At 46.3% G+C, this 27518-nt stretch overlaps 1 protein-coding gene across 1 annotated transcript; it reads left to right on the top strand.

The window, feature by feature from the left end:
• Positions 1 to 516: 516 nt before the first annotated feature.
• On the top strand, positions 517 to 27518 carry MRAP (melanocortin 2 receptor accessory protein). Its single transcript, XM_089688936.1, has 3 exons — positions 517 to 704; positions 8679 to 8778; positions 27368 to 27518. The coding sequence occupies exons 1-3, from the start codon at positions 605 to 607 to the stop codon at positions 27489 to 27491; spliced, it is 324 nt and encodes a 107-aa protein (XP_089545062.1). The 5' UTR covers positions 517 to 604; the 3' UTR covers positions 27492 to 27518.

Here is a 27518-nt window from a genome sequence, read left to right as displayed (position 1 = left end):
TGGTGAGGTAATAATCACGACTCTTCAGAAACTGACTCTTCCTAGAGTGTCAATCTTCCATTCCTTCTCTATGCTCAGTGGTTCCTCCCGATAGTCCCTATGTCACTACTGTTTCTTGTATTGGGACATTGGCAATGGGCACTGTGGGCAGAAGAAGTGGTAATTATTTACTATCTACTTTGCTGGGATGGCTTGTATTCATAGTTTAATTTTAGTAAATGAGTGGCTTTAAGAAATCTAGCTGTGATCTCTCCCATCTAAAATAAATCACAATTTCTAAAACACATATGTTTTGTCAATCCCTGTTCATTCATAGATTTCCTATCTACTCATTTTATTATTTGTGCATTGACATAGGATCACTGTGTACCCTCTGATTTCCTCTATAACACTGAACTATTCCTAATGTTTATCTTAGATTTGTATCTATGCAGTGGAGGGAGGGGGGTAGAAAGTAAATAACTGGTCAAGAGCTCTGCCGTCTAAGTAAACTCACAAAAAACATACAGTATTCTTTCCAGCCACTGTAGGAACTGACGGCGGACCAGGAGCATTCACTGGCACAGAACTGGTGCATTATGTGAGCAGTGGGCGCTGCGCCAAAATGGAAAATAAAGCTGACAACTATACAGTGACATACGAATATTACTTTGACTATGTTGATCCAGTCTCATTTGATGAAAGTCAACTGAAGGCCAACAAATGTGAGTAGTAGTTTGTGTTTTTTTTTGTCCCTTTGTCCCTCATTGTTTCCCAGTTCCCTCTGTCCTTCAATGTGTCCCAAATATCTCCTTCTGTCACTTGATCCAAACCCCCACTTGTCCTTAATCTGGTCCTAAATCCCTCTGTCCCTTATTTTGTCCCAAACTGTTCTGTGTCTCATTTTTTCCCAAATCCCTCTGTCCCTAATTTGATCCTAATTCCCTCCATTCCTCATTTGGTCCAAAATCCTTCTGTCCCTCTTTTTGTCGCAGATCAGTCTGTCTCGCATTTGTTTCCCCAATTACTTTTGTCCCTACAGTATGTTGATGCCATTTCCCTCTGTCCATCATTTGGTTCTAGATCTATCTCTCTCTCCCCCCCATTTGGCCCCAGTTCCTTCTGTCTCTCATTTGTTCCTAAATCCCTCTGTCCCTCATCAATGTATCCCAGTTACCTAAAATATGTCAATTCTAGGTCCAAATCTAACTATTTCTCATTGGGTCCCAACTGTCTTTCCCTCACTTAATCCCAAATTCCATCCTTCATTTGATCCTGAATCCCCCCACACCTTATTTTGCTTCAAACTGCATTATCTATATTTTTCCCAATTCCCTCTGTGCCTCATTTGGTCCAGAATCCCTTAATTCCTTCATTTTCTCCTAAATCCGTCTGTTTCTCATTTTTCCCCAATTACCTTTGTCCCTAATTTGATCATAATTCCATCTGTACATAACTTGACCCCAGTTCCCTCTGTCCCTCATTTAGTCCTTCCCCTCATTTGGCCCCAATTTCTTATATCCCATTTAGTCCCAAATCCCTTTGTCCCACATTTATCCCAAGTATCTATGTCAGTCATTGGTCCCAATTTCGCTCTGTCCCTCTTTTGGTCCTAAATCCCTCCATCCTTTCATTTGGTCCTGAATACCTCCATCCCAAATTTCTTTGTCCCTCATTTGGTTTCGAATCCCTTTATTACTTCAGTAGGTCCTAAATTCATCCATCCCTTATTGTTCCCAAATTACTTTCTCCCTAATTTGATGCCAATTCTCTCTGTCCCTCCATTGGTCCTAGGTCTCTTTTTCTCTCCCTTATTGGGCCCCAGTTCCATCTGTCCCTCATTTAGTCCTAAGCCTCCTTTTCTCTCCCTTATTTGGTCCTAAATCCCTGCTTCCCCCATTTTATCATAATTATATAAGTCAGTATCTGGTCCCAAATATCTCTCTCTTATTTGGTCTTGAATTCACTCCGTCCCTCTTTTGGTCTCAAATCCCTCTTTTCATCATGTCATCCTAAATCCTTCCATCCTTTGGGGTTGACTTACTAAAGGCATTTTTGCAAATGCAGTTGCTCCAGACCTTTAGTAAATAATGGGAAGCTCTGCCAACTTCCATCATCCAATCATTTTTTTGTTTTTGTTTTTTTAATACAGTGAGGAACAGAAGTATTTGAACACCCTGCAATTTTGCAAGTTCTCCCACTTAGAAATCATGGAGGGGTCTGAAATTCACATTATAGGTGCAGTCCCACTCTGAGAGACAGAATTAAAAAAAAATAATTCAGGAAATCACATTGTATGATTTGTAAAGAATTTATTTGTCTTGCACTGCTGAACATAAGTATTTGAACACCTGAGAAAATCAGTGTTAATATTTGGTACAGAAGCCTTTGTTTGCAATTACAGAGGTCAAACGTTTCCTGTAGTTTTTGACCAGATTTGCACTGCAACAGGGATTTTGGCCCACTCCTCCACACAGATCTCCTCTAGATCTGTCAGGTTTTGGGGCTGTCGCTGAGCAACACGGAGTTTCAGCTCCCTCCAAAGATGTTCTATTGGATTTAGATCTGGAGACTGGCTAGTCCACTCCAGAACCTTGATATGCTTCTTACGGAGCCACTCCTTGGTTATCCTGGCTGTGTGCTTCGGGTCGTTGTCATGTTGGAAGACCCAGCCATGACCCATCTTCAATGCTCTGACTGAGGGAAGGAGGTTGTTGCTCAAAATCTCACAATAAATGGCCCCATTCATCCTCTCCTTAATACAGTGCAGTCGTCCTGTCCCCTTTGCAGAAAAGCACCCCCAAAGCAGGATGTTACCACCCCCATGCTTCACTGTAGGGATGGTTTTCTTGGGATGCAACTCATCCTTCTTCTTCCTCCAAACACGACGAGTGAAGTTTAGACCAAAAAGTTCTACTTTGGTCTCATATGACCACATGACTTTCTCCCATGCCTCCTCTGGATCATCCAGATGGTCATTGGCAAACTTCAGACGGGCCTGGACATGTGATGACTTGAGCAGGAGAACCTTCCATGCAATGCATGATTTGAAACCATGACGGCGTAGTGTTCTACCGACAGTGACCTTTGCAACTGTAGTCCCAGCTCTCTTCATGTCATTCACCAGCTCCTCCCTTGTAGTTCTGGGCTGCTTCCTCACCTTTCTCATCATCAGTGATACCCCACGAGGTGAGATCTTGCATGGAGCCCCAGTCTGAGGGAGACTGACAGTCGACTTTAGCCTCTTCCATTTTCTAACAATTGCTCCAACAGTTGATCTATTTTCACCAAGCTGCTTGGCAATGGCCCCATAGTCCTTTCCAGCCTTGTGGAGGTCCACAATTTTGTCTCTGGTGTCTTTTGACAGCTCTTTGGTCTTGGCGATGGTAGTGGTTGGCGTCTGACTGACTGTGGGGTAGACAGGTGTCTTTAAAGAGCTCAGACAGGTGCTACTAAATTAGATTAATGAGTGGAGTAGAGGTGGACATTTTAAAGGCACAGTAACAGGTCTTTGAGAGACAGAATTCTTGCTGTTTCTTAGGTGTTCAAATACTTATGTTCAGCAGTGCAAGACAAATACATTCTTTAAAAATCATACAATGTGATTTCCTGAATTTTTTTTTAAATTCTGTCTCTCAGAGTGGGAATGCACCTACAATGTGAATTTCAGACCCCTCCATGATTTCTAAGTGGGAGAACTTGCAAAATTGCAGGGTGTTCAAATACTTCTGTTCCTCACTGTATATATTCCTTGCAATTGATTGGGTATTCTTTGCAAAGTGAAGCTTCCCCTCATTTACTAAGCTCTGAAGCAATTGCACTTGCAGAGTGCACAGTCTATTTTTAGTAAATCAACCCCGCTATCTGGTCCTGAATTCCTCCATCCCAAACTGTTTTGTCCCCTATTTTTTTCTAAATTCCCTTTGTCCTTCATTTGTTCCAAAATCCTTCCAGCTTTCGGTGTCCTTTTATGACACAGAGAATAGCTGCGATTCAACGGATCTCAGCTATTCTCTGGTCATTCACAGTTTATGACACTCAGGAGATCATGTCAGCCCTTCTCTGGAGATCTGTGTTCTCCCTCCAGATTCTCCAGCCCAGAGCTGGAGAATCAGAGGGACCGAAAACTAAGCAGAGATAATTTACCTCTGCTTAGTAAACTGATCTTTTACTGTAATCTCGCGAGATTATAGTAAAATGAGCCGTTTTCCAGAGTTTGTAGACCGTTCTCCAGCGTTTGGAGACCGTTCTCCCTTCGTTCGGAGAACTGCTTCATAAACTGCATTCACAGGAGAACTGTGTTCTCCGAGAATGACGGAGAACTGAGCAGCGATCTATTACCGCTGGTCCATAAACGGACACCTTCATTTGGTCCAATATTCCCTTTGTCCCTCTTTGTGTTCCAAATTTGGCCTCTCATTTGTCCCCAGTAACCTTTTTCACTAATTTGATTTCCTCTGTCCCTCATTTGGTCTTCGATCTCCCTCCTATTTGGCCCCAATTCCTTTTGCCCCATATTTGCTCCTGAATCCTTCTGTCCCTCATTGTATCCCTATTGACTCTGTCAATCACTTGGTGCCAAATCCTTCTGTCCCTAAAGCTTACCATACACTACTAGCCCTAGCCATGCAGCACCTGGTAGGGGAAAGGGAGCTGCACCAAGGAACAGGAGATGAGCATTTTAAAAATCTAAATCCCCAGCAAGTGGCTGGAGATTCCTTTTTTTTCATGCCCCCCTTATCCTGGTGTCTAATAAGCCTCATGCAGGGGCTAGCCCAGCGCTCATGCATACTGACATATGCCCCAACTGAAGATTGTGTGCATGCAGAGCACTTGTCATTGTGCATGCAATCCCTGGCGGACAACCAGTTCCAGAACAAGGTTAGGTATCATCCAGGGTGAAAATACCAAATAGCACCCCCCACAAAAAAAAGTATGAGTATTATGTGTCAGCGAAAAGTAAATCCCCTCCCTCCCCCCAAATAAACATTTGAACACTAATCTTTACACTTACCCCTAAGCATAAATTCCCTTTGCAAGCCAAAATTCTTCCCAAGTAAAAACTTCCCCTCTTATAGTAGAAGTCCCTCCTCCCAGCTCAAATTCTCCCCAAATACCCCCTCCAAGCAAAAATCCCCCCCAAATCCACTTTCCTAGCACTAATCCTTTCCCCACCTAGCACAAATACACCCAATCGTCTCTTATAGCACAAATCCCCCTTCCTAACAGAAATCCACACTTCTAGTATAAATCTCCCCCCGTCCAAATCCCCACTGCACCCAAGACAACCACCCCTTGTCTAGGCCCTGCACACAGCCAGGTACAGCCTACTTTTCCCATTTGCTTCAGTGAATTGCTGTACATGGCAGCAGTGGGTCTTGGGGGAGGCATTACGTGTCCTGTGTACAGCCATCTGCATGAATCTTAATGTTTAAAGTGATTCTAAAGGCTTATATATTTTTAAAGAAAAAATAACAAACATGTCTATACATACCTGCTGTGTGCATTGGTTTTGCACACAGCAACCTCTTCTCGGGTCCCCCGCTGGCTCTCCTGGCTCCTCCCTCCTGTCAAGTGCCCCACAGCAAGTAGCTTCCTATGGGGACACCCGCTGCTTATGTCCATTCACACATGGAGCCGTGGCTCGGCTCCGCCCCATCTCTCGGCTCATTGGCTGTGGTTGACAGCCAATGGCTCCCACTTCTGTTTCAGCCAGTGAGAAGAGGGAGTCCCGGGATAGCCATGACTCCAGTGCACATTGCTGGATCGAGAGGGGGCTTAGGTTAGTATTGGGGGGACTGGGGGGGATGCTGCACACAGGATTTTTACCTTCAAGCATAAGGGTAAAAAAACCTCAAGCCTTTACAACCACAAAACAAAAAAAAAAACCCTTTATTTTTGCCTATAGTTCATCATTTTATATGTACATGGAGCAGCCATATTTGCTTGTTGCAGACACAGGCAGGATTTTAAATCAAGAACTCATACATTACATTACCAATACATTCTAAAGACGTAAGAAAATGTCATGTGCTTTAACTGTCTACTGAAATCTGAAATATCAGTTTTGGGTGGACTGAGCCTTTAAAGGAGGCACATGGCAGGCAGGTCCTACCATTGCCAACCACTCGCCAAAAGCCAGTTCTGATAGATTGTATTGAGCCAAACATTTGTGTATGTTCAGATGGCTTTGGTCACACCACTACAGACATCTAATACGACATTCACGACACATTACAACATTTAGACATCCGAGACAATATGAAAAAGTTTTCAAAAAGATGGGTGACCTTTCTAACCAAAACCTTTCATCATGATCATAATTTATGGGGGATTTACTAAAACTGCAGCACACAGAATCTGGTGCAGTTGTGCAGAGAACCAATCAGCTTTAAGCTTTGACAATAAAACCTGGAAGATAATTGGTTACCATGCACAGCTGCACCAGATTCTGTGTGCTCCAGGTTTAGTAAATCAACTACAAAGTATCTTGTGCTGAATAGTGGACTTAAAGTGTTACTAAACCAGGACCCGGTATTCACTATATCTGGTCTCCCACAGTACACAGAACATGCAAATGAAATTATTTTAGTAAATATAAACTGCTAAATGCCTTTTCTCATCAGAAGTTAGAGCAGTCTTGTGACTTCTATCAGTGTCCAGCACAGCACTGGTTAAAGTTTGTAGGAGAAGTTTTCATTTTGCTCTAGGAGGATGTAGAACCCCTGTCTGGACAGTGCTAATTGGCCCTGTGCTAATCACATGAACTCTCCCAAAGAAGAAAAAAAACCCTCTCTAGCAATACACACCAAACTGAGTATGTGAGCAGTGACTCCACACAATGCGTCTTATCAGGAGATAAGGGGACACTGGAAGAAGTGGAGGATCAGAGAAGTCAGAATCAAACATACACAATGCAGAGGATTAACCCCTTAGGTTCCACAGTGAGTATAACAAGCATGCTTTACTGCATATACAGACTGATTTTACTGTTGTGGGTTTAGTAACACTTTCAGTACGGCAAAATCAGCAAAGGATTTTCAAAGCAGCAAGTGCTAATTATGCCAGTGTTCTCTACATCTCATGGAAGCTACATAAAAACATATATATGGAACATTAGGTTAAATGCACACAGATTCACATCTATATATATAGTTACATGATTACAAATTCAGCATACATGATTATTATGATTATCACCAGGAACATAATTATATATACAAAATGTGACCATACAAATTGGTAAATCTCGAATTACATAATTAGAGAGGATGTAAAATGTAAAAACAGGAATTTTTTAGTTCCGATTATATATATCAGCAACAAGGCAACACAAAGAGGGCACAGTGTGTGTAATATACATTGTATAAATTGCTATGATAGCCTAAAAAAAAAAATCTAAAAATGGGAATAGTATGTATAATGTATACTACATAGGTCTATATAGGTAGTAACCAGGGGCGGACTGACAATTCATGGGGCCCCCGGGCAATAGGGGATCATGGGGCCCGTGTCCTTGTCCAAACTCAAAAAAGCCTATGAAAAAGGTACCAGGGGCATCTCATGGGGCCCCCTACTGATCCCGAGCTCTCGGGCAGTGCCCGAGTTTCCAAATGGTCAGTCCATCCCTGGTAGTAACCATTACATATGGAGTGCAATGTATAGTGAATGTAGAAAAATGGAGACTTTAGACTAAATATACTGTATAATGGATATACTTTCACCTCAGGTTCACACCTATGTGTTCTCTGCAGCGTTTTGCAGAAATGCAGTACAGTCCATTTACCATGATTTCCTATGGGACATGTTCACATCTCTGTGTTTTCACCCGGTGCGTTTTTTGGAAAGGGTCAGGGACTTCTTTGAATGCAAAACATTGCAGTTTTGGTTCTATAGACTTCAATGGGAATGATGCAGAAAAGCATGTATTGCGTTTCTGCTGCGTTTTAAATCTGCCTAGTAACAAGATTTAAAAAAAAAAAAAAAAAAAAAACGCAAAATGTATCAAAATTGCGGCAGAAACGCACCAAACCCAACCTGCATACGTGTGAACCTAGACTAAAGCAGTATTAAACCCAAAAGCAAATGTTTATTATATTGCAGCTTATCAGTTCTTAGATGCAATGGCTGCATTCGCTTTCTTTTTTTAGGCTTCCTTTCCTTTATTTTCACCAGATGATGTTTTTCAACAGAACAAGCTCTCCTGCAAATATAGGAAGTGGCATTGAGACAAACTATTTACCACTGACAGGGGTGCTTACAATGATCAGCTTTTACGTATGTAAAACATTTATCTCAAAAGGAACACAACTGTTTGCTGTAATTACTTATAAAGTGTTAGCTGGAGTTCAGCTTCCATGTGTTAGTGTATCGAATTCTGTTAATAAGTCTAACACCCCCTCCATCCCAGATTGACAAGTCTGCTGTCCAAAGGTGCCCCCTGTGCTCCCTCATCCAGAGTGGAGGCACTCTAATACAGGAGACCAGATCACCAGGTGAAACAGAGGGGGAGAAAAAAAAGACTATAAAAAATAAAACTAATGCAGCCATCACATCTAAGGATTGGTAAGCTGCAGTATATAGTTGTTTTGGGCTTTAATACAGCCTAGAGTGATGGGGTCAATTCTGAAAAAGTGACATATTGAAAGGTAAGACTGACCATGACAACACTCACATCCATGTGTTTTATGTGTTCACAGATTCCATTGTTATCGCAGTCTGGGTTGGCCTTGTTGCTTTTTCTGTGTTTCTTTTCCTCTGTTTGCTCTACATATCCAGGACTGATCTTCCCCGATCTAAGTAAGTCGGCACAGTGAATTTTCATGTAATAAAATGTAAAATGTAATAAAAAAATTCCAGTCATCACTTTATCTGCTTGCCCAAGCGGAGAAGACTTGGGTTTTTATTCCAGCCCAGACTTCTGCTGAGGAGATTTTCTCTCACTTCCTGTCCCATCCATCTTAAAGAAAAACTTGACAGAGGTGATAACAAAAAATAATGGTCCTTACCTCTTCCATCACGGAGAGATTTTGTCTCATTTCTTGTCCAAGCGAACACTAGTGGGGACAACAGAAAGGAAGGTTCCCCTCCCCTCCCTAGACAAAAGTATTAAGAATATCAAACAAGACAGTACAAATGAGACATTTTAGTGCATGAGGACCTTGACCTGTTGGCTGCAAATCTGCTGCTTTTGTGGTGTTCTCTGACGTGTCAGTCTCTTGTAAACACCATGGGCTCAATTTACTAAGCTGGGGGAAATAACGAGTGGTGCAAGCATAAAGCCAGCCTGTGCTGCTCCTCTAAAGGGTGTGTGGTCCTGGTGTAGACTGGTGTAACCCTGGAAACCAGTGGTCTCCAAACTGTGGCCCTTTGATTGCCTTTATCTGGCCCTTGGGGCACTATTCCTCTCAATGATATGTGGAACCATTCCTTCCACCAGGGGCGGACTGACAACTCATGGGGCCCCTGGGCAATACGGGATCATGGGGCCCTGTGTCGTTGCCCAAGCTCAAAAAAGACTATGAAAAAGGTAGAAGGGGCATCTCATGGGGCCCCCTACTGTCCCCGGGCAGTGCCCAAGTTTCCAAATGGTCAGTCCGCCCCTGCCTTCCACTAACACCAACATTGGGACAGAATTCCTCCCACTGATATAAACTACAGAACACTATTAATTCCACTAACAACTATAAAAAAAACCTTAAAAAGACTATGGGACTTTACTGGTACAGAATGATATAATACTTCCACTATCACTAAAGATAGTTCACTTTTCCTGATATCACTGACACCATCGATGTTGCACTACTCCTGCCACTGACACCAATGCTGCAGCACCAGTCCTTTCCTGACACCAATGTTGGGGCACCAGTCCTTCCACTGATACCAGTATTGGGGCAAATTTTCATTCATTGATACCAGTGTTGGGGAACCATTCCTTCCACTGACACCAATGTTGAGGTGCTATTCCTCTCACTGATACCAATAATAGGGCTCTATTCCTTCTACTGATGCCAATGATTGGGCACTATTTCCGTTGCATTTCCCACTTCCACTGGTTACAGCCCGACCCCCCTAAAGTCAGAAGACCAGAAAACTGGCCCTTTGCTCAGAAAGTTTGGAGACCCCTGCTGTAAACAGTAGCCTTCAGATGCGATGGTAATTCAACTAATTCAAAGAGTAGCGCCAGTGGGACAAGTAGACAATATCTACTTCATAGCAAGCCTTCTTTTAGAGAGAGGAAGCGATCTCCAGGTACATAGGTACATGCAAAGAGAGAGAGAGAAGGAAGGTGCCTCAGAGTGTAGATTGTTATACATTTTTATTAAAACCAAAGCTGAAATGCACTTACATGATAGTAGTAAAAAGCAGGAACATCTTTAAGTCTTTACAACGGTGGTGCATCCTCCACCACTGCTGTGTATAGCCGTCACCCTCTTGGTCACAGGCCAACTGGATGGTGAGGGGGACCCAAACCAAGGGTTGGGAAGTAGTTGGAGCACAAGCGATCACGGTGCTCGGTGAGCTGATGTCACCGGAAATGACGGAACACGTTTCAGAGCATGCATACATCGACCGGCGTCGGGCTCACTCCTTTTTCAAGCAGAGCTTTGATTTAATAAAAATGTATGACAATCTACACTCAGAGGTGCCTTTCTTCTCTCTTTTTGCTGCTCTTCTAAACCAGTTTCTTTCAACCTTTTCAACACAGAGGAACCCTTGAAATAACTTTCTGGTCTCAGGGAACTGTATCTACAGCCCATGATACATTAGTGTGATGGTCAGCGGGAAGAATGCTCCTTACACTTGTGGTTATTGGGATAATTACCCCTTACAGATAGCTAAAAGGATCAGTGGTTTCAGTGGGAGGCAGAAATTGCTCAAGGAACCCTTAGCAACCACTGGAGGAACCCCAGGATTCCATGGAACCTGGGTTGAGAAACCCTGTTCTAAATCAAGAAAATGGAGCACAACCTGCTCCCAAATAATAAAGGGAAGGCCCCTTTGTAAATTAGGAGCTATCTACTCCATTTTCAATGCTGTGTCTCTGCCAGACTCAGCATACAGAGCAGAAGAGCTCAAGCTGCTTGCTTCAACTCCCTCTGCCTGATGCCCCCCCACCATCCAGCAGAGATTGAGAGGGGGTAGGAAGGCTGTTTACCATGTATTTTCCAGGGTTAATATCAAGTCATATAGGCAGGAACAGGGAATTTTCCTGTCTATATGGAGGCTCTGTCCATGTAGGGTGTCCACTGCACAGGCAGAGAGAGGCTTGTGAGCGGACTACCAGGTTACAACAGACAGTTCACAACCTGTAGACCAGATACAATCTGACGGGGATTTTAGGCAGTTTTCTCATCTGAAAACTGCCGCAATCCCTGTTAATTGGATGCAGAACCCTCATCAGTTTCTATTTGTGGTACAGACAGTCCTGAAACAGAGAATCCTTTGGATTTGAGATTTGAGAATTGCTAACATTTTGCCTAAAAAGTTGTAGGTTGACCACCAGAAATAAGGAACAGCCTGTAACACAGTGTATAGTAATTTCCCCTGGTCAGCAGAGTCACAAAAGCCAATCATTTAAAGGACTGACTATAACCCATCCACCTTTCTATAAAAGGGTGGTACATGTTCCCCATGGCAGTGTCTGGCTTCCGATGACTTTTGTTTGACAATAGCCTTTTAGAATTACAAATGGCCAAAATTGAATAACAAGATTCACCACCATAGACTTAACGAGTGTTTGCTGCAACGTTAAAGTGGTAGTAACTCTCGTTCTTTATTTTTACCTACAGGCAAGCCTATAATAAAGCGTATCTGTAGGTAAAATGAATATCTCCTAAATGTGCACTGTTTAGCAGATATTCTAGCAAGCAGCAGCCAGTGACGTTACCGGCGCATGCGCTCTGAAGGAACAGCACACCCGTGCTGTTCCTTCAGAGCTGTGTGCCGCAGTCGAGACTCCCGTGCGCATGCGTAGGAGGGACGTCATCGCGGCTCTGACATTCAAGCGGCCGCAGCCTTTGAACCCGGAAGGAAGACCAGGTGAAGATGGAAGCCTCTGCAGCGGTGACAGCTGTAGCAATCTTGCACTCAAGAGATGGACGCAGTGCCACCATTTTGTCAGGCACATCCATTTTGAGAAAAGCATACATTTCTCCCTCAATCTTTTATTCTCCTTCCCCCTCCCTTCCTGAGAGGCACAGTGACAGATGGTGTGTGCTGGTTATGGGTCAACAGCAGGGCAAGGCATCTCTAGTTCGGTACCGAGCAGTCTACGAAAGTGTAGCCTTCCTCACCGAAGTCATGATAAGGCCAGTGTTCCTCAGAGAATTGGGAAGCACTGACCCAAGAACCTGTGTAGGCTCACACATCATAAAACAGATAAGGCAGCTTCTCCCAGGAATTGAAAGAGATTGTAACCTCATAAAACCTAACAGCTTAAGGTGACAGAATTTGTCAGGGCTCCCGGGTGTGACCAGAGGTGTGTGACTGACTCAGGGAAACGCAGACTTCAGATATGTTATAAACAATGTAATTTATTAACACTAACAATACAAACAAACGCAGTGCAATACTAAAACATAACACAGTGCAAACGAACCAAACCAACCACCCACAGATGACAGTATATACAATGCAAGCGTCGTCAGGCAGGCCGGATCAATATCAATCGGGCAGGTAGGTACAGGGGGAGCAAGCGGAGAATGGTCGGGGTCACAAGCCAGGTTCAGCAGGTAGCGGGCAGCGTGGTACAGAGGGTCAGGCAGAGGGTCAGGCAGAGGAGAATGGTCAGACAAAGCCAGGGATCAGAGCAGGGTCAGCAACGAATCAGACAGGAACAGGAACAGGATACAGGGCCCAGGAGAAACACACACCAAGGCAGAGTCTGCAGGTCTGGCCATCCCTTAAATACACCAGTGTAAGCAGTTTCAGGTGTTTAGCTGGCTGCAAGGTTGAGTCTCTGATTGCTGGGAGCACCCGCTGGCCAGCCCCGGTACTGCAGCCCATAAGGCAGGCGAGTCCCACCATTGCTTGCCAGTCCATTCCTGACAGTACCCCCCTCTCAAGGAGCGGCCTCAGGACGCTCCAAACAGTCCTAGCTGGGCAAAATGTTCCACCGCCCGGGTCTGGTAACTGGCGGGATATCAAAGACTGGCACACCGGGCAGGACTCCGGGCAGCGGCACACCGGGCGGAGGCACATCGGGCAGGACTCCGGGCGGAGGCACCTCGGGCAGCGGCACACCGGGCGGCGGCACATCGGGCAGGACTCCGGGCGGAGGCACATCGGGCAGGACTCCGGGCGGAGGCACATCGGGCAGGACTCCGGGCGGAGGCACATCGGGCAGGACTCCGGGCGGAGGCACATCGGGCAGGACTCCCGGCGGAGGCACATCGGGCAGGACTCCGGGCGGAGGCACATCGGGCAGGACTCCGGGCGGAGGCACATCGGGCTGGACTCCGGGCGGAGGCACATCGGGCTGGACTCCGGGCGGAGGCACATCGGGCTGGACTCCGGGCGGAGGCACATCGGGCTGGACTCCGGGCGGAGGCACATCGGGCTGGACTCCGGGCGGAGGCACATCGGGCTGGACTCCGGGCGGAGGCACATCGGGCTGGACTCCGGGCGGAGGCACATCGGGCAGGACTCCGGGCGGAGGCACATCGGGCAGGACTCCGGGCGGAGGCACATCGGATCAGCAGGCGGAGCGGCAGGCCCCGGGCCCCAAGGCGGGGCGACAGGCACCGGCCCCCAGGCGGAGCGGCGGGCCCCGGGCCCCCCGGCGGAGCGGCGGGCCCCGGGCCCCCCGGCGGAGCGGCGGGCCCCGGGCCCCCCGGCGGAGCGGCGGGCCCCGGGCCCCCAGGCGGAGCGGCGGGCCCCCAGGCGGGGCGACGGGCATCGGGCCCCCAGGCGGGGCGACGGGCATCGGGCCCCCAGGCGGGGCGACGGGCGGCGGGCCCCCAGGCGGGGCGACGGGCCCCCAGGCGGAGCGGCGGGCCCCCAGACGGAGCGACAGGTCTCGGGACCCCAGGCGGGGCGGCGGGCGCCGGACCCCCTGGCGGAGCGACAGGTCTCGGGCCCCCAGGCGGGGCGGCGGGCGCCGGACCCCCAGGTGGAGCGACAGGTCTCGGGCCCCCAGGCGGAGCGGCGGGCGCCGGACCCCCAGGCGGAGCGACAGGTCTCGGGCCCCCAGGCGGAGCGGCGGGCACCGGGCCCCCAGGCGGAGCGGCGGGCACCGGACCCCCAGGTGGAGCGGCGGGCACCGGACCCCCAGGCGGAGCGGCGGGCACCGGACCCTCAGGCGGAGCGGCGGGCGCCGGGTCACCTGGCACGACAGTGGGCTCCGAGTCAACTGGCATGACCGCTGGCACTGGGTCAGACAATGGATCGTCTGGCTGGACAGCGGGCATCGGGTCACCAGGCATCAGGTCATTTGGCTCAACAGCGGGCACCGCGTCATCTGGCAAGACAGTGGGCACCGAGTCACCAGGCACGACAGCGGGCTCTGAGTCAACTGGCACGACAGCGGGCACCGAATCAGGTACCGGATCGTCTGGATCAACAGCGGGCATCGAGTCAACTGGCCTAATAGGATCGTCAGGCTGGATCAGTTCATCATGCTGGGTAGAGGCATCCGGCTGAATGGAGGCATCCGGCTGAGTAGAGGCATCCGGCTGAGTAGAGGCATCCGGCTGAGTAGAGGCATCCGGCTGAGTAGAGGCATCCGGCTGAGTAGAGGCATCCGGCTGAGTAGAGGCATCCGGCTGAGTAGAGGCATCCGGCTGAGTAGAGGCATCCGGCTGAGTAGAGGCATCCGGCTGAGTAGAGGCATCCGGCTGAGTAGAGGCATCCGGCTGAGTAGAGGCATCCGGCTGAGTAGAGGCATCCGGCTGAGTAGAGGCATCCGGCTGAGTAGAGGCATCCGGCTGAGTAGAGGCATCCGGCTGAGTAGAGGCATCCGGCTGAGTAGAGGCATCCGGCTGAGTAGAGGCATCCGGCTGAGTAGAGGCATCCGGCTGAGTAGAGGCATCCGGCTGAGTAGAGGCTTCAGGCTGAGTAGAGGCTTCAGGCTGAGTAGAGGCTTCAGGCTGAGTAGAGGCTTCAGGCTGAGTAGAGGCTTCAGGCTGAGTACAGGCATCAGGCTGAGTACAGGCATCAGGCTGAGTACAGGCATCAGGCTGAGTACAGGCATCAGGCTGAGTACAGGCACCAGGCTGAGTAGAGGCACCAGGCTGAGTAGAGGCACCAGGCTGAGTAGAGGCACCAGGCTGAGTAGAGGCATCCGGCTGAGTAGAGGCTTCAGGCTGAGTAGAGGCTTCAGGCTGAGTAGAGGCATCAGGCTGAGTACAGGCACCAGGCTGAGTACAGGCACCAGGCTGAGTAGAGGCACCAGGCTGAGTAGAGGCACCAGGCTGAGTAGAGGCACCAGGCTGAGTAGAGGCATCCGGCTGAGTAGAGGCATCCGGCTGAGTAGAGGCATCCGGCTGAGTACAGGCATCAGGCTGAGAACAGGCATCAGGCTGAGTACAGGCATCAGGCTGAGTACAGGCATCAGGCTGAGTACAGGCATCAGGCTGAGTACAGGCATCAGGCTGAGTACAGGCATCAGGCTGAGTACAGGCATCAGGCTGAGTACAGGCATCAGGCTGAGTACAGGCATCAGGCTGAGTACAGGCATCAGGCTGAGTACAGGCATCAGGCTGAGTACAGGCATCAGGCTGAGTACAGGCATCAGGCTGAGTACAGGCATCAGGCTGAGTACAGGCATCAGGCTGAGTACAGGCATCAGGCTGAGTACAGGCATCAGGCTGAGTACAGGCATCAGGCTGAGTAGAGGCATCAGGCTGAGTAGAGGCACCAGGCTGAGTAGAGGCACCAGGCTGAGTAGAGGCATCAGGCTGAGTAGAGGCATCAGGCTGAACCACGGAAGGCAGGTTCTCAGACAGCAGGCTCACCGGTTTGGATACTGGCAGGATGGTATTGGTTGGAAAGAATTTTCGCTTTTTTCTGGTTTTAACTACTGGAGCACTGCAAGTAAACGCAGGTCTGCAAACAAATGGAACAGCTGCAGACAGAGAAGAGCTGGAGGATGGAACAGAGGAGGGGACAGTTGCTACAGAGGGCTTTCTTACAGGGTTAAAGGCAGGATAGGTGCAGCGAGTGGGAACAGGGTACTGACATGCGGTAGATAGCAGGGCAGGAGGAGCTGTTGGGAATGCAGGAATAGAGCTTTGAGGAAATAGATTAGAAGCAGGACTGGGTTTTTGTAAGCTGACTGAGGCTGGGTGCAACAAATCTGTCCATGTCTGCAGTATGGGTTAAACAAAGCTGAGCTTACACAAAGCCTGTCTGACCAAAGACTGCACTGCGTTTATACAATCTCTTAGTGTCTGTGGTGAACATGCAGCATAATGCTCCAAGAAGCAATCCACATCATCCTCTAATAACCACACCAGGGACTCTACCTGGTCGGCACTAAATGGCGGCAAAAATTCATCCCTGCATTCGGGGGTACCAGATGAAACCAACTCCGCACAAATCTGAATCAATGGCTGCACCTCAGAGAACTCTGTGCCCTGATCTACTAGAACATGAGCGAGCCGTATACATTCTAGCAGTTCATCCCGGGGATACTCCTTCAGAGTTTGATAAGCATACTCTCTGTCATCAAACACTAGCAGATATAAATACGCAACCTCATCAAGATCCATCCTTCCCATCAACAAACCAAGATGGCTTCCCTGTGCAGCCACTTCTGGTCAGGATTGGCCTTGGTGTAATGTCAGGGCTCCCGGGTGTGACCAGAGGTGTGTGACTGACGCAGGGAAACGCAGACTTCAGATATGTTATAAACAATGTAATTTATTAACACTAACAATACAAACATAAACGCAGTGCAATACTAAACATAATACAGTGCAAACAAACCAAACCAAACCAACCACCCACAGATGACAGTACATACAATGCAAGCGTCGTCAGGCAGGCCGGGTCAATATCAATCGGGCAGGTAGGTACAGGGGGAGCAAGCGGAGAATGGTCGGGGTCACAAGCCAGGTTCAGCAGGTAGCGGGCAGCGTGGTACAGAGGGTCAGGCAGAGGAGAATGGTCAGACAAAGCCAGGGATCAGAGCAGGGTCAGCAACGAATCAGACAGGAACAGGATACAGGGCCCAGGAGAAACACACACCAAGGCAGAGTCTGCAGGTCTGGCCATCCCTTAAATACACCAGTGTAAGCAGTTTCAGGTGTTTAGCTGGCTGCAAGGTTGAGTCTCTGATTGCTGGGAGCACCTGCTGGCCAGCCCCGGTACTACAGCCCATAAGGCAGGCGAGTCCCACCATTGCTTGCCAGTCCATTCCTGACAGAATTAAACAAACATTCCTCAAGTCAGTTTGTCCCCTGCGTTTCATATCATGGATTATGAAGATATTGGTTTTAATTCAGAGTCCGCCCGAGATCCCTCCCTAAACAGAGTACTGGCCAGTTACTCAAAGGCACCCCCTTGCTGGGGGACTTTAAAAAGCACAAGCTGTAGGCCTGAGCAAAGCAAAAGACATCTCCTAATTTTAACATCGTAACAGCAGGAGATCAAAGACCCTTCGCTCTGCAACTTGGATCTGCTACCTCAAGGCTTAATATGGCAATTAACTTAACCTTTTAACTTCTCCCTGTTATCTCTTGGCTGTGATATGCTGTTTTTATATATAAATATATCTAGTTACATTTTCTTTGTAAATATTTTATTGCACCTGTTTGACTCTTTTAGTAATAAATCTTTCTTTCTGAAAGCGTTAAACTGTTTCTAAGCGCTTACTTGCAATTCACGAATTCCTGCCTTTTGAAGAGACGCTACTGTGTTTGTTTAAGCTTCTGCCCAATCGGCCTGCAGTGACTGTATTGGACAGGCGACTTTTCTTTTTTTTTTTTTTTTATAATTTAAATATTTATTGATTTTCATTTTAAATACATTTCATCATCATGATATACAAACATATAAATATATTTATACATTATAATATCCAACATTTCTACTTTATTTACTTTATACCAAATTTCCCCCCCCTCCTCCACCCTCACCCAAATCCCATCTTCCTGCTTTTCCTTTTCTCTGCATCATTTTATCTCAGCATGTGTAGTTTTCCTATTATTTTCTTTAATCTTTCCTATATTTCATATATAACTTAGCTTTTTCCCAGTTCTCCCATTTCCTATTATAGATCTCCATCCTATCTTCCTGGACATGACACAACCTTTCCATCTTTTTAATCTGCTCAACTCCTTCAATCCAGTCTTCTTACTTCGGTGCCTCTATTTGCCTCCAAAACCTGGGTATCAGAGCTTTTGCAGCATTTATGTAGCACCATATCCCTGATTTTTTATATTTATTGACTGATATATCCATGTTATGCAAAATACACACTTCTGGGTCTAAGCCAATGTCTATTTCTGTTATTTTTCTTATCAAATGGGTTATTGTCTTCCAGAATATCTGGATTTTTGGGCAACCCCACCATATGTGATATGTTGTACCTATTTCACCACATCCCCTCCAACACCACGGTGAACTCTCTTCACACATCTTATTTTCAACGTTTGGTGTAATGTGCCATCTTGTCAAACACTTATAGTTCATCTCTACTTCTCTCATAGAAATGTTTTTGTGGGTTAATCTATATATTCTCCTCTGCTTCTCCTCATCTATCACGCTTCCCATATCAGTTTCCCATTTTGTTATATATGTTGGTTTTGTGTTTATATCTAATTCGGTGAGTATTTTATATACCTTAGCAATCCCGTGTTTCCCATCACCTTGTGTACCCAAAACCTTTTCAAACAAGTTCCAATTGTCTCTTGTCCTTAAAGGTTTTGGCAAACTTCCAACAAAACTCCTCAATTGAAAATACCGCCATGTGTCTAATTTAGTGAAAATCTCACCCTCTTTTTTTTTCAATTCCCCAAATGATCCTATTTTATCCCCCACCAAAATATCTCTTAATTGGACCTCTTCCTTTTTAAACCGGACAGGCGACTTTTCAACCATTACAGTGTATATTGGATAAAGAGAGTTTCCCCTTTCTCTGTACAAAAAGGGGTGGTGGCAGTGAAGGGTTAGTTGCGTAAATAACCCGACCCAGTAACAAGCGCATTCAGGCTGCCGCTGCGTCCATTGCGTTCCATTAGCTGGACAATCGTTGTACAGGGCGCAGCTGAGTGTGGCATTGTTACAAACGTCACATCGCGGTTTTAGATCGGCCGGTCCTTTGGTCACGAGTTTGGTGAGAAGGTCTGGGGTCCGACGCCGCGGGCGTGACATATTGTTGGTCGCGGTCGTGCGATTGTCGCATGTTGAGTGTGGCGATCAGGCGACCGTGACAACAGCGACACTGGAGGGCTTCGTTTAAAGGCAACTCCTTCATAATGTGCTAGTATGCAATGCCGTTGCCTTTAAGGGGGAAACCTTTTTTTAATTTATTTTAAGAGTTTACTACCACTTTAACCAAGATTTGCAAAACCCAACCCAGGCAGATTTGCTCATACTTACTAGGCATTTGGGTGTATGTGACTTCATAACAGATGTAATAAGAAGCATATAGCAGTCCTGGCTGGGGATAGCATCAGTGATATGACCTCAAACTCTGAGCAAATGTCTGAAAGGCAGCGGGCCTCTCAGCTACAGATGTAAGAATCATTGAGTCTAAAAACTGAATACAGTTGCCATAGTTGCGAGGAAGTTACATTTGAATTCTTTTCAATAAAAACTCAAGTGGCTTCAGATAAATAAATAAATAAATGACAGCCTCCGTGATGTCTCTTTCTGCGGTCACTCTTCTACGTTTCTATAGTTAAAGCGTATCTAAACCCAAAATGTAATATATTACAGTTTACCAGTCTTGAGATTAGATGCACAAGCTTTTTCTTTTTTTTTTTTTCTTTTCAATGTTGATCTGATCAGTAACACACTTGCTTCTGCACTGTCCTTTGAAGAGTGATGCAACACAGATCATTCTTCAAAGGGCATTTGCCAGTCAGTGAGGAGGTCCTATACTGCCTCCTCACCTTCTGTTTTAACCCCTTAAACTCTCCACCAGCAGGGCACCTCTATTCAGCTTTCTGTGAAGGATATATTTTTGCCGCACCCAATTCAAAGCTTTACAACCTTACTCCCGACGAGGGGCGGACTGACAACTCATGGGGCCCCCGGGCAATAGGGCATCATGGGGCCCCTGTGTCCTTGCCCAAACTCAAAATAGCCTATGAAAAAGGTACCAGGGGCATCTCATGGGGCCCCCTACTGACCCCGGGCCATCGGGCAGTGCCCGAGTTTCCAAATGGTCAGTCCGCCCCTGCTCCTGACCCCCTCCTCATTTCCGCCCCTCGTCTGCATTCTTCTTACCTCATGTGATCCTGAGCTGTCAAGGCTCCTGCAAGGTGCTCCATTGGTCTGGGGGGATTTGAAAGTCTGGCTGCTTTCTCTCCTCTCTGTAGTTCTTCAAGGGTGGACTGGCCAGATTCTGATTGATCAGCACCCTCCAGTTAGAATTCATTAGGGTCTGTACTGGTAGTGCTGGACAGAGAGAAGCGAAAGCATAGAAACACAGAAAAGTGATGGCAGAAAAAAGACTAAGTAGCCCATCCAGTCTGCTCCATTTTGTTTTTGTTTTTATTTATACAAGTTTTTGTATTCTTTGTTTTTTGTTAACTTTTTAGTATAGATCTATGTTTGTCCCAATCATTTTTGAATCCACTTACTGTTGACTGACTCTCTACCTCTGCTGGAAGCCTATTCCAAGCATCAACTATCCTTTCACTTAAATAATACTTTCTAATTTCTAGATTAGCTTTGAACTTTCCTCTTGTTCGTTTGAGGTCATGTCCGCATGCTCTTGATCTTGGGTTCATATTGAAATACTGTCTTCTTGAACCTTATTCACCCCCTATTAAAGGTTTTAATCATTTCTCCCCTTTCCCTCCTTTCCTCCAGATTATACATATTAAGTATCTGCAGTCTTTCCTGATATGTTTTATCCCCCAGACCTTTCACGGTTTGTTACCCATCTCTAGACTCGTTCTATCTTATCAATATCTTTTTGTAAGTGAGGTATTCTAAATGAGATCTAACTAAAGGTCTATGTAGGGGAATCAGGACCTCCTTCCTCCTGCTGGAGACCCCTGTAGTGGTGCATCCTAGAATTCTATTTGTTATTCCCACTGCCATTTTGCAATCATGTGAGACAAGTACCCCCAAATTGTTTTCCTCTGTGGTGCTGGCCAACAATGCACCACAATTCTGTCAATGGATTTTTGACAGAGCAGAGGAATTTCAGATCCCTGGACTGGTGGAGCAGTGGTGGGGAAGGGTTCCAGTGTGAAAACATGCATGTTTTCTGTAAAGGTGAACACTTTAAACATGTCCAGTAAATAAAAATTTAAAATATCAAATTTCGTCATAAATTTAGGCCAAAATGTATTCTGCTACATGTCTTTGCTAAAAAAAAAAAACCCCAATACGTGTAAATTAATTGGTTTACGTGAAAGTTATAGCGTTTACATCCCCAGAGACACCAGTACAGTGATCAGTACTATAAAAAAACAGCACTGACACTGTACTAATGGCACCGGGCAGGAAGGGTTTAACATAAGGGGCGATCAAAGGATTAACTGTGTGCTGAGAGTGTTTTAGTGGGGGGTGGTGTGTTGGTGCTTCACTGTAAGCACACTGCTCTGGATGGCTGTGCAGCCATCCAGAGCAGTGTGACCGAGCTGACAGGGAGGACGACTGTTAGTAAACAAAGCAGCCCTCCTCCCCGTCGGTGATCGTTAGTAATCACCGGCCGGGACCCGGAGATTGACAGCCGTGGATGGCAGCACAGGTAGGGCGCGCGCCCCCTACCTGTAAATGCGTGATTTTGCACACCTGTGCTGCCCTGTAAAGTATTTCTGCTATAGGGCGGTCAGGAAGCAGTTAAGGATTGGAAAGCAGAAATATGTACATTTTTGCTTTTCAAGATGTGATGTCAATTTAGTCTCTCTGTATGTTACCCCAACATTTCATATTGCTGATAAGTGTGTTTCCTGTTTGCATGGTCTGTTTTCTGTCTTTATTTGTGTGAAATTCCTGGTGATGCAGCCAGTCTTCCTGCTTTCCTATTTCAAACTGATCATGCCAGGCAAAGAAGCACATCCATTCCAGTGAGGACAGTTTTTTGGCTGTGCTGGCCGCATAGCCTACCTGTTCTCCAATGGCCAAGTGCTGACACACTGCTTTCCTATTTCAGACCGATCATGCCAGGCAACTGGAAAGATCAGTATGCTGCTGTCTCTCTGCCTCCAGTTAACACCCCTCCCAAGTGTCCACCCACACCTCTCCAAGCTCCTTATGCAGCTGAGAACAGATGTAATCACTAATAACAAAGAAAGACAAAATAAAAAAGTATTTATCATTAAAATATACACCCAAAAGTTTTTCCTTTCATTTCTATTTTTAACTTGAATGGCTTGTTTTACACGGCAGGGGTTTACATCTACTTTAAACTTGTGGATTAACCCTTACTTTCCATGCAATTTACAACTGAGAGGATACAACGTAAGAGTAAATCTCCCCAGACAGCAATAAAAGTGTTAGATGGTTTAAGCCAGGGTTGCTCAACCTTTGGAAGAGCGAGGGACATGTAAGGAATTTGGTACCCAGCGGCAGGCCATAATGAACTATGGGGTTTTACCACCCCCCAAACTGCAAATACAAATGAGTCCTTACATTCCTCACCCCAGACACCACTAAACAACTCATACAATCCCTCATCATGTCACGCCTGGACTATTGCAATTCCCTTCTCACTGGCCTACCCAAACGAACGCTATCCCCACTCCAGTCGATCCTAAACTCAACAGCTAGACTCATCCACCTCACCAACATCACCACCCTCTGCCAATCGCTTCATTGGCTCCCGATTGCCCAACGCATCAAATTCAAACCGCTAACTCTGACCTACAAAGCCATTCACAACACCGCCCCAAACTACATAACTGACCTGATACCCAAATACTACCCTACCCGTGCCCTTCGCTCCTCACAGGACCTCCTACTCTCTAGCTCCCTGGTCTCCTCCTCCCACGCCTGATTGCAGGACTTCTCCAGGACTTCCCCCATCCTCTGGAACTCCCTACCCCAATCCATCAGACTGTCACCTACCCTCCTCACCTTCAGGTGCACCCTGAAACCCTCCTCTTCAGAGAAGCCTACCCCACCCTCACCTAACACCCGACCTCACCTAACAACTAACCTCCTCCACTCCTCCCACCACTCCATCCCCCACAGCCATTTCCTCCTGTACCAGCTTCCCCTCCCTGCTAGATTGTAAGCTCGAAAGAGCAGGGCCCTCGAACCCCTCGTGTATTGTATTGTTACGGTCTTGTCTCATTTTCTGTACCCCATTGTAATGTACAGCTCTGAGCATACCCTTTGGCGCTATATAAATACTGTATAATAATAATAACTGTCCTGAGCCCCCTAAAAGGCTGCTTTCACACTGAGTGCTTCGATTTACCTGCACCTAAGCTGCACTGAGCCACATTTCTATTACAACTTGCAGGTATGGTGCACTTTCTGAAAGTGCACCAAACCCGCAGGGTACAACAGAAGTCTATGGCTTAGTGCAGCTAACCCATAGGGGTGCACTGCACTGTACAGGCAGATTAGTGTAAAAGCAGCGTAATCATTTTTTTTTTTTCTGAAATAAGTGATACAAGTGTATGTGTCTAATACACTGACCTATTCCTCTTCCAGCTTCTGTTGGCATTGCTCTTCAGGCTGCTACAAAGGTCCCAGGCGAAGTGCACTTGGTATCACTCCACTGGGACAGGAGCCGTTGCTATAGAAGACGCATCTGCTTACGCAGTTCCTGATCCCTGAGCAGCCGCCTGCTTCCTCCAAGAAACCCAATTCTGTGGGATGGCAGGTCATCAACCTGTTGATTTCGATCTGGGCATGCGGACCGGCCATCCCAGAGCATGGGCATGCACTTTCCTGGTTTGAGCGCTCTGCGGGCCACAAGGGTACAAGAGTATTTCTTCTTTATCGCAGAAGTCCGAAGCTAACAAGGACAACAAGCCAATACGTTTTGTGGGTTCTGGAAATGGTTTTGGAATAAAGGAGCCAGTTATCCTAGTTGATTTGATCTCTATTGGCTAATAATAGGTCAACAAAATAATCAATTTAAGCCCCGATGAAGGCAGAAGCCTTATAGTCCCCCCAACAAGTCATGTTATATTTGAGCTTCTGCAATAAAATATTAAAAAAAAACAAAAAACAAAAACATTTTGGCTGGCATCAAACTGATCTCTTTTGAACTGCATTTAAAAATTTGGTAAATAGACTATGTTCTCTCCAAGGCTCCATTCACACTTGTGTGACTTAAAAATCGATTTTCATTGCAACTGGATGTGACTTTGGATAAGTGCAACTTTGGCTTTGACGAAGGATAATTGTTTCTGCTGTACAAAGTCGCACACAAGTCACATGTACAACATTCAGGTGCGACTTTGAAGGGTTTACATGAAGTTTATGGCCCTCGAGTTACATGAAAGTCAGACCAAAGTAGTGCAGGAACTACTAGGAAGTCGCTGCGACTTGAAATCACACAGATATGAATGGTACCCATTGAAAAACATGGGAGGCGACTTATGCGATTTTGGACCCCAAAGTTGCATAGGTGTGAATGGAGCCTTAGACACATTACTGTCAAAGACTAGCAACATAATGGTTCATTTTATGTTGCAATAATAGACATTCACCCTAACAAAAAAGATTTCTGGAAAAATCGGCAACAAATGGATCTACAATGTCCTCTCTAATTTTATCCTGCAGCCTTTAAAACCATTTTCATGCAGACTGGAGATAAGAGAATAAAATGACACTGCGACTGTCAGTCTTTTCGGGATGTTGCTATTCTCAATCAAGGAGCTTTATTTAGAATTCATTATGTTGATTTACTGGTTTTGCTTAACACACAGACTGCAAATACTAAGGTGTTCAACTAACAGAGTGTAATGTGAGTTTTACAGACTCGGGTTGTACCATTTCTGTTCATACATGTCAATGGGGTTTTGCTCATGCCAGTACTCCTATTCTCCCCATACAAGTCTATGGGGATGCAAAAGCAGCTTGGAGGAGGTATAGTGCAGGTCAGCAGTAGGTCAAGTGCACCTGCCGTTAATCGGCCTTAAGTTACAGAGCACATTATATGATGGTAGCCAACATTTCTGCAGGAGGAAAGCATGTCAGCATGCAAAGTTCTCTGTGCAGTTAATGGGTAACTCCACTTTCTTAACAAATAAAAAGTAAATAATAAAGCATATACATTTGCAATACAAGTCTTTTAGTAACTGAATGTTATTAAAAATCCCCTTTCCTTTTCAGTTTGCAATGCTGTAATTTTCCATAAAATGCAATGGAATATGGCTACCTAGAGGTGTTCTGTATACAGATCATTTCCTACTTGTTTGATGGCTCACTGATTTTCTCAGAAGTCTGCACTAAGATACAAGTCAGATTTCAGACATCCCCTGCAATGAAAATGTAATTTTTTGGTGAGATACTTACAATAGGAGATTACATCTAAAGGGATGCAGGCCCTGCCATTTTCCTCATTAGAGCCCTGCAGGTGCAGCAGCTGATTGAGGATTATAAAATCACTTACATTAACCCCTTTGCGCCGGCGCTGCCCGGCCCTTTAAGAGTTTCAGAAGCCGGGAGGTTGGCGGGTTTTAGGGTCATGTGACCGTCGTAATTCCCAATCACGGCAGTCACATGATTAGAAAAGGTCCCGATCGCAAGGGGAGATGGGACCTTTTCATGAGTCACGGACATATGTGCTAGGAGCATGCAGGGCACGCGCTCTCAGCACATATTTTCTAATGGCACGCAGATATGTGGCCGCTTGGCGCCAAGGCCCAGACACCGAGAGGCCGCATATTTGCGTGCAATCGGCGTCTAAGGGTTAAGTTCAGTTTCCACATGGACACAAACAACTCTCTCTTCAGAATAACTAAAAGAAGGAATATGCAACAAAGTTTGTTAAAACCCTTGCAATGTACATAGATCACCCAGAGGGGAATATTTGTTTCTCACCAAAAGTGGAGTTACTCTTTAAGGCAACGAGCAGCTGTTACCAAGGGTGGGTTTGTCCTTAAAGTATCTAAAGCCCACATTTTTCCCAAAGTATCTAAAGCCCAAAGTCAACAATTCAACACAACTCCCTCAATCAGGCTTCCCATCAGCACATCACTCTGCTACCTTACCCAGACCTACCACCTAGCAATTCAGCATTATTGGTTGGCATGGTGCTGGAAGCCGCCTGCACCATAGAAATGCACGATGCTGTGTGGCTTGGCTGCCTGCATCCTAGTAATCCCTAGGTGACTGATCCAGTTAAGCCACAGTGAGGCAAACAGGGGATTGAACAGGGGGACTTGGTGAAGGGGAAGCCAGATTAAGCCACAGTGAGGCAAACGGGATTGAACAGGGGGAACTTGGTGAAGGGGATGCCAGATCTGTGTGTCTGAGGGTCAGGGTAATGAAGTGGAACTTTAATCAGAAAATAAACCCTGCTAGATCACATCATGCTGGCCCCTTTTGCAGGTATAGCTATGTAAAACACTAAAAATAAGTGCGTATAATATTTAAAATTCAGTAATACACTGTCTCACCCTGTTCTGCACATGCTCAGTTACTCTCTATTTTTTGGCACCATTCCGAAAATGTAGAGGCCAATCTGCTGACTGCCTAAAGATTTACTGCTGCTCAGGGGCTCTGGGCTTCAGCAACATAGCAGCCTCCAGCAAGAAGAAACATGACTGATACTGGAGGCAATTCACAGCACACAAAAATATTGCGGAATGTAAGTTTTGTGCTCAAAAAAACCTTTTTTCATCAAGTTTTGGGTAAAGTTCTGATTTAAGGCAAGCTGTGGCATGTCCCTTCCCCTTGCACAGTCTCAGGCAAGTGCATGAAACCTGGAGATAGGTACCATCCATCAATTTTCATTTGTTATGCATTGCTAGCTGCACGGTCAGACAGAGGTGGGCCAATCATGCAGCTACCCTTATAAATTTAGGTGAATCTTCTTGAACATCAAAGCATATGGAAACTGTGTACCAGGGGCAGACTGACAACTCATGGGGCCCCCGGGCAATAGGGGATCATGGGGCCCCTGTGTCCTTGCCCAAACTCAAAAAAAGACTATGAAAAAGGTACCAGGGGCATCTCATGGGGCCCCCTACTGACCCCGGGCCCTCGGGCAGTTTCCAAATGGTCAGTCCACCCCTGCTGTGTACTTGATTCTAGGTCCCCATTACATGTGACACTGACATATTTTCTGTTTAAACAGATATACCTCAAGGAGGAAGCATCTGCAAATTACAAATGAGCACCTTGAAGACCCAGAAGAAAAAGCTGTACCAGTAGAGTCAGTAAAACCAGTAAAAACACTCCCATTATTTGTCAAAAAATAAAACCTGCTTTTAAGAAAATGACCAAAA

The sequence above is a fragment of the Staurois parvus genome, unplaced genomic scaffold (genome assembly GCF_062004578.1).
Source record: "Staurois parvus isolate SC_StPar_1 unplaced genomic scaffold, SC_StPar_1.0 ptg000461l, whole genome shotgun sequence".
Classification (NCBI taxonomy): domain Eukaryota; kingdom Metazoa; phylum Chordata; class Amphibia; order Anura; family Ranidae; genus Staurois; species Staurois parvus.
The sequence above is the reverse complement of the archived record's forward strand: the minus strand, read 5'-3'. Positions and strand labels throughout refer to the sequence as shown.

What these genes read in the sequence shown, in the direction of transcription:
- MRAP (XM_089688936.1), top strand. Translation starts at nt 605, where the DNA reads ATGGAAAATAAAGCTGACAACTATACAGTGACATACGAATATTACTTT. An exon ending in TCAACTGAAGGCCAACAAAT is followed by an intron (nt 705 to 8,678) that starts GTGAGTAGTAGT and finishes ATGTGTTCACAG; the next exon opens with ATTCCATTGTTATCGCAGTC. An exon ending in ACTGATCTTCCCCGATCTAA is followed by an intron (nt 8,779 to 27,367) that starts GTAAGTCGGCAC and finishes CTGTTTAAACAG; the next exon opens with ATATACCTCAAGGAGGAAGC.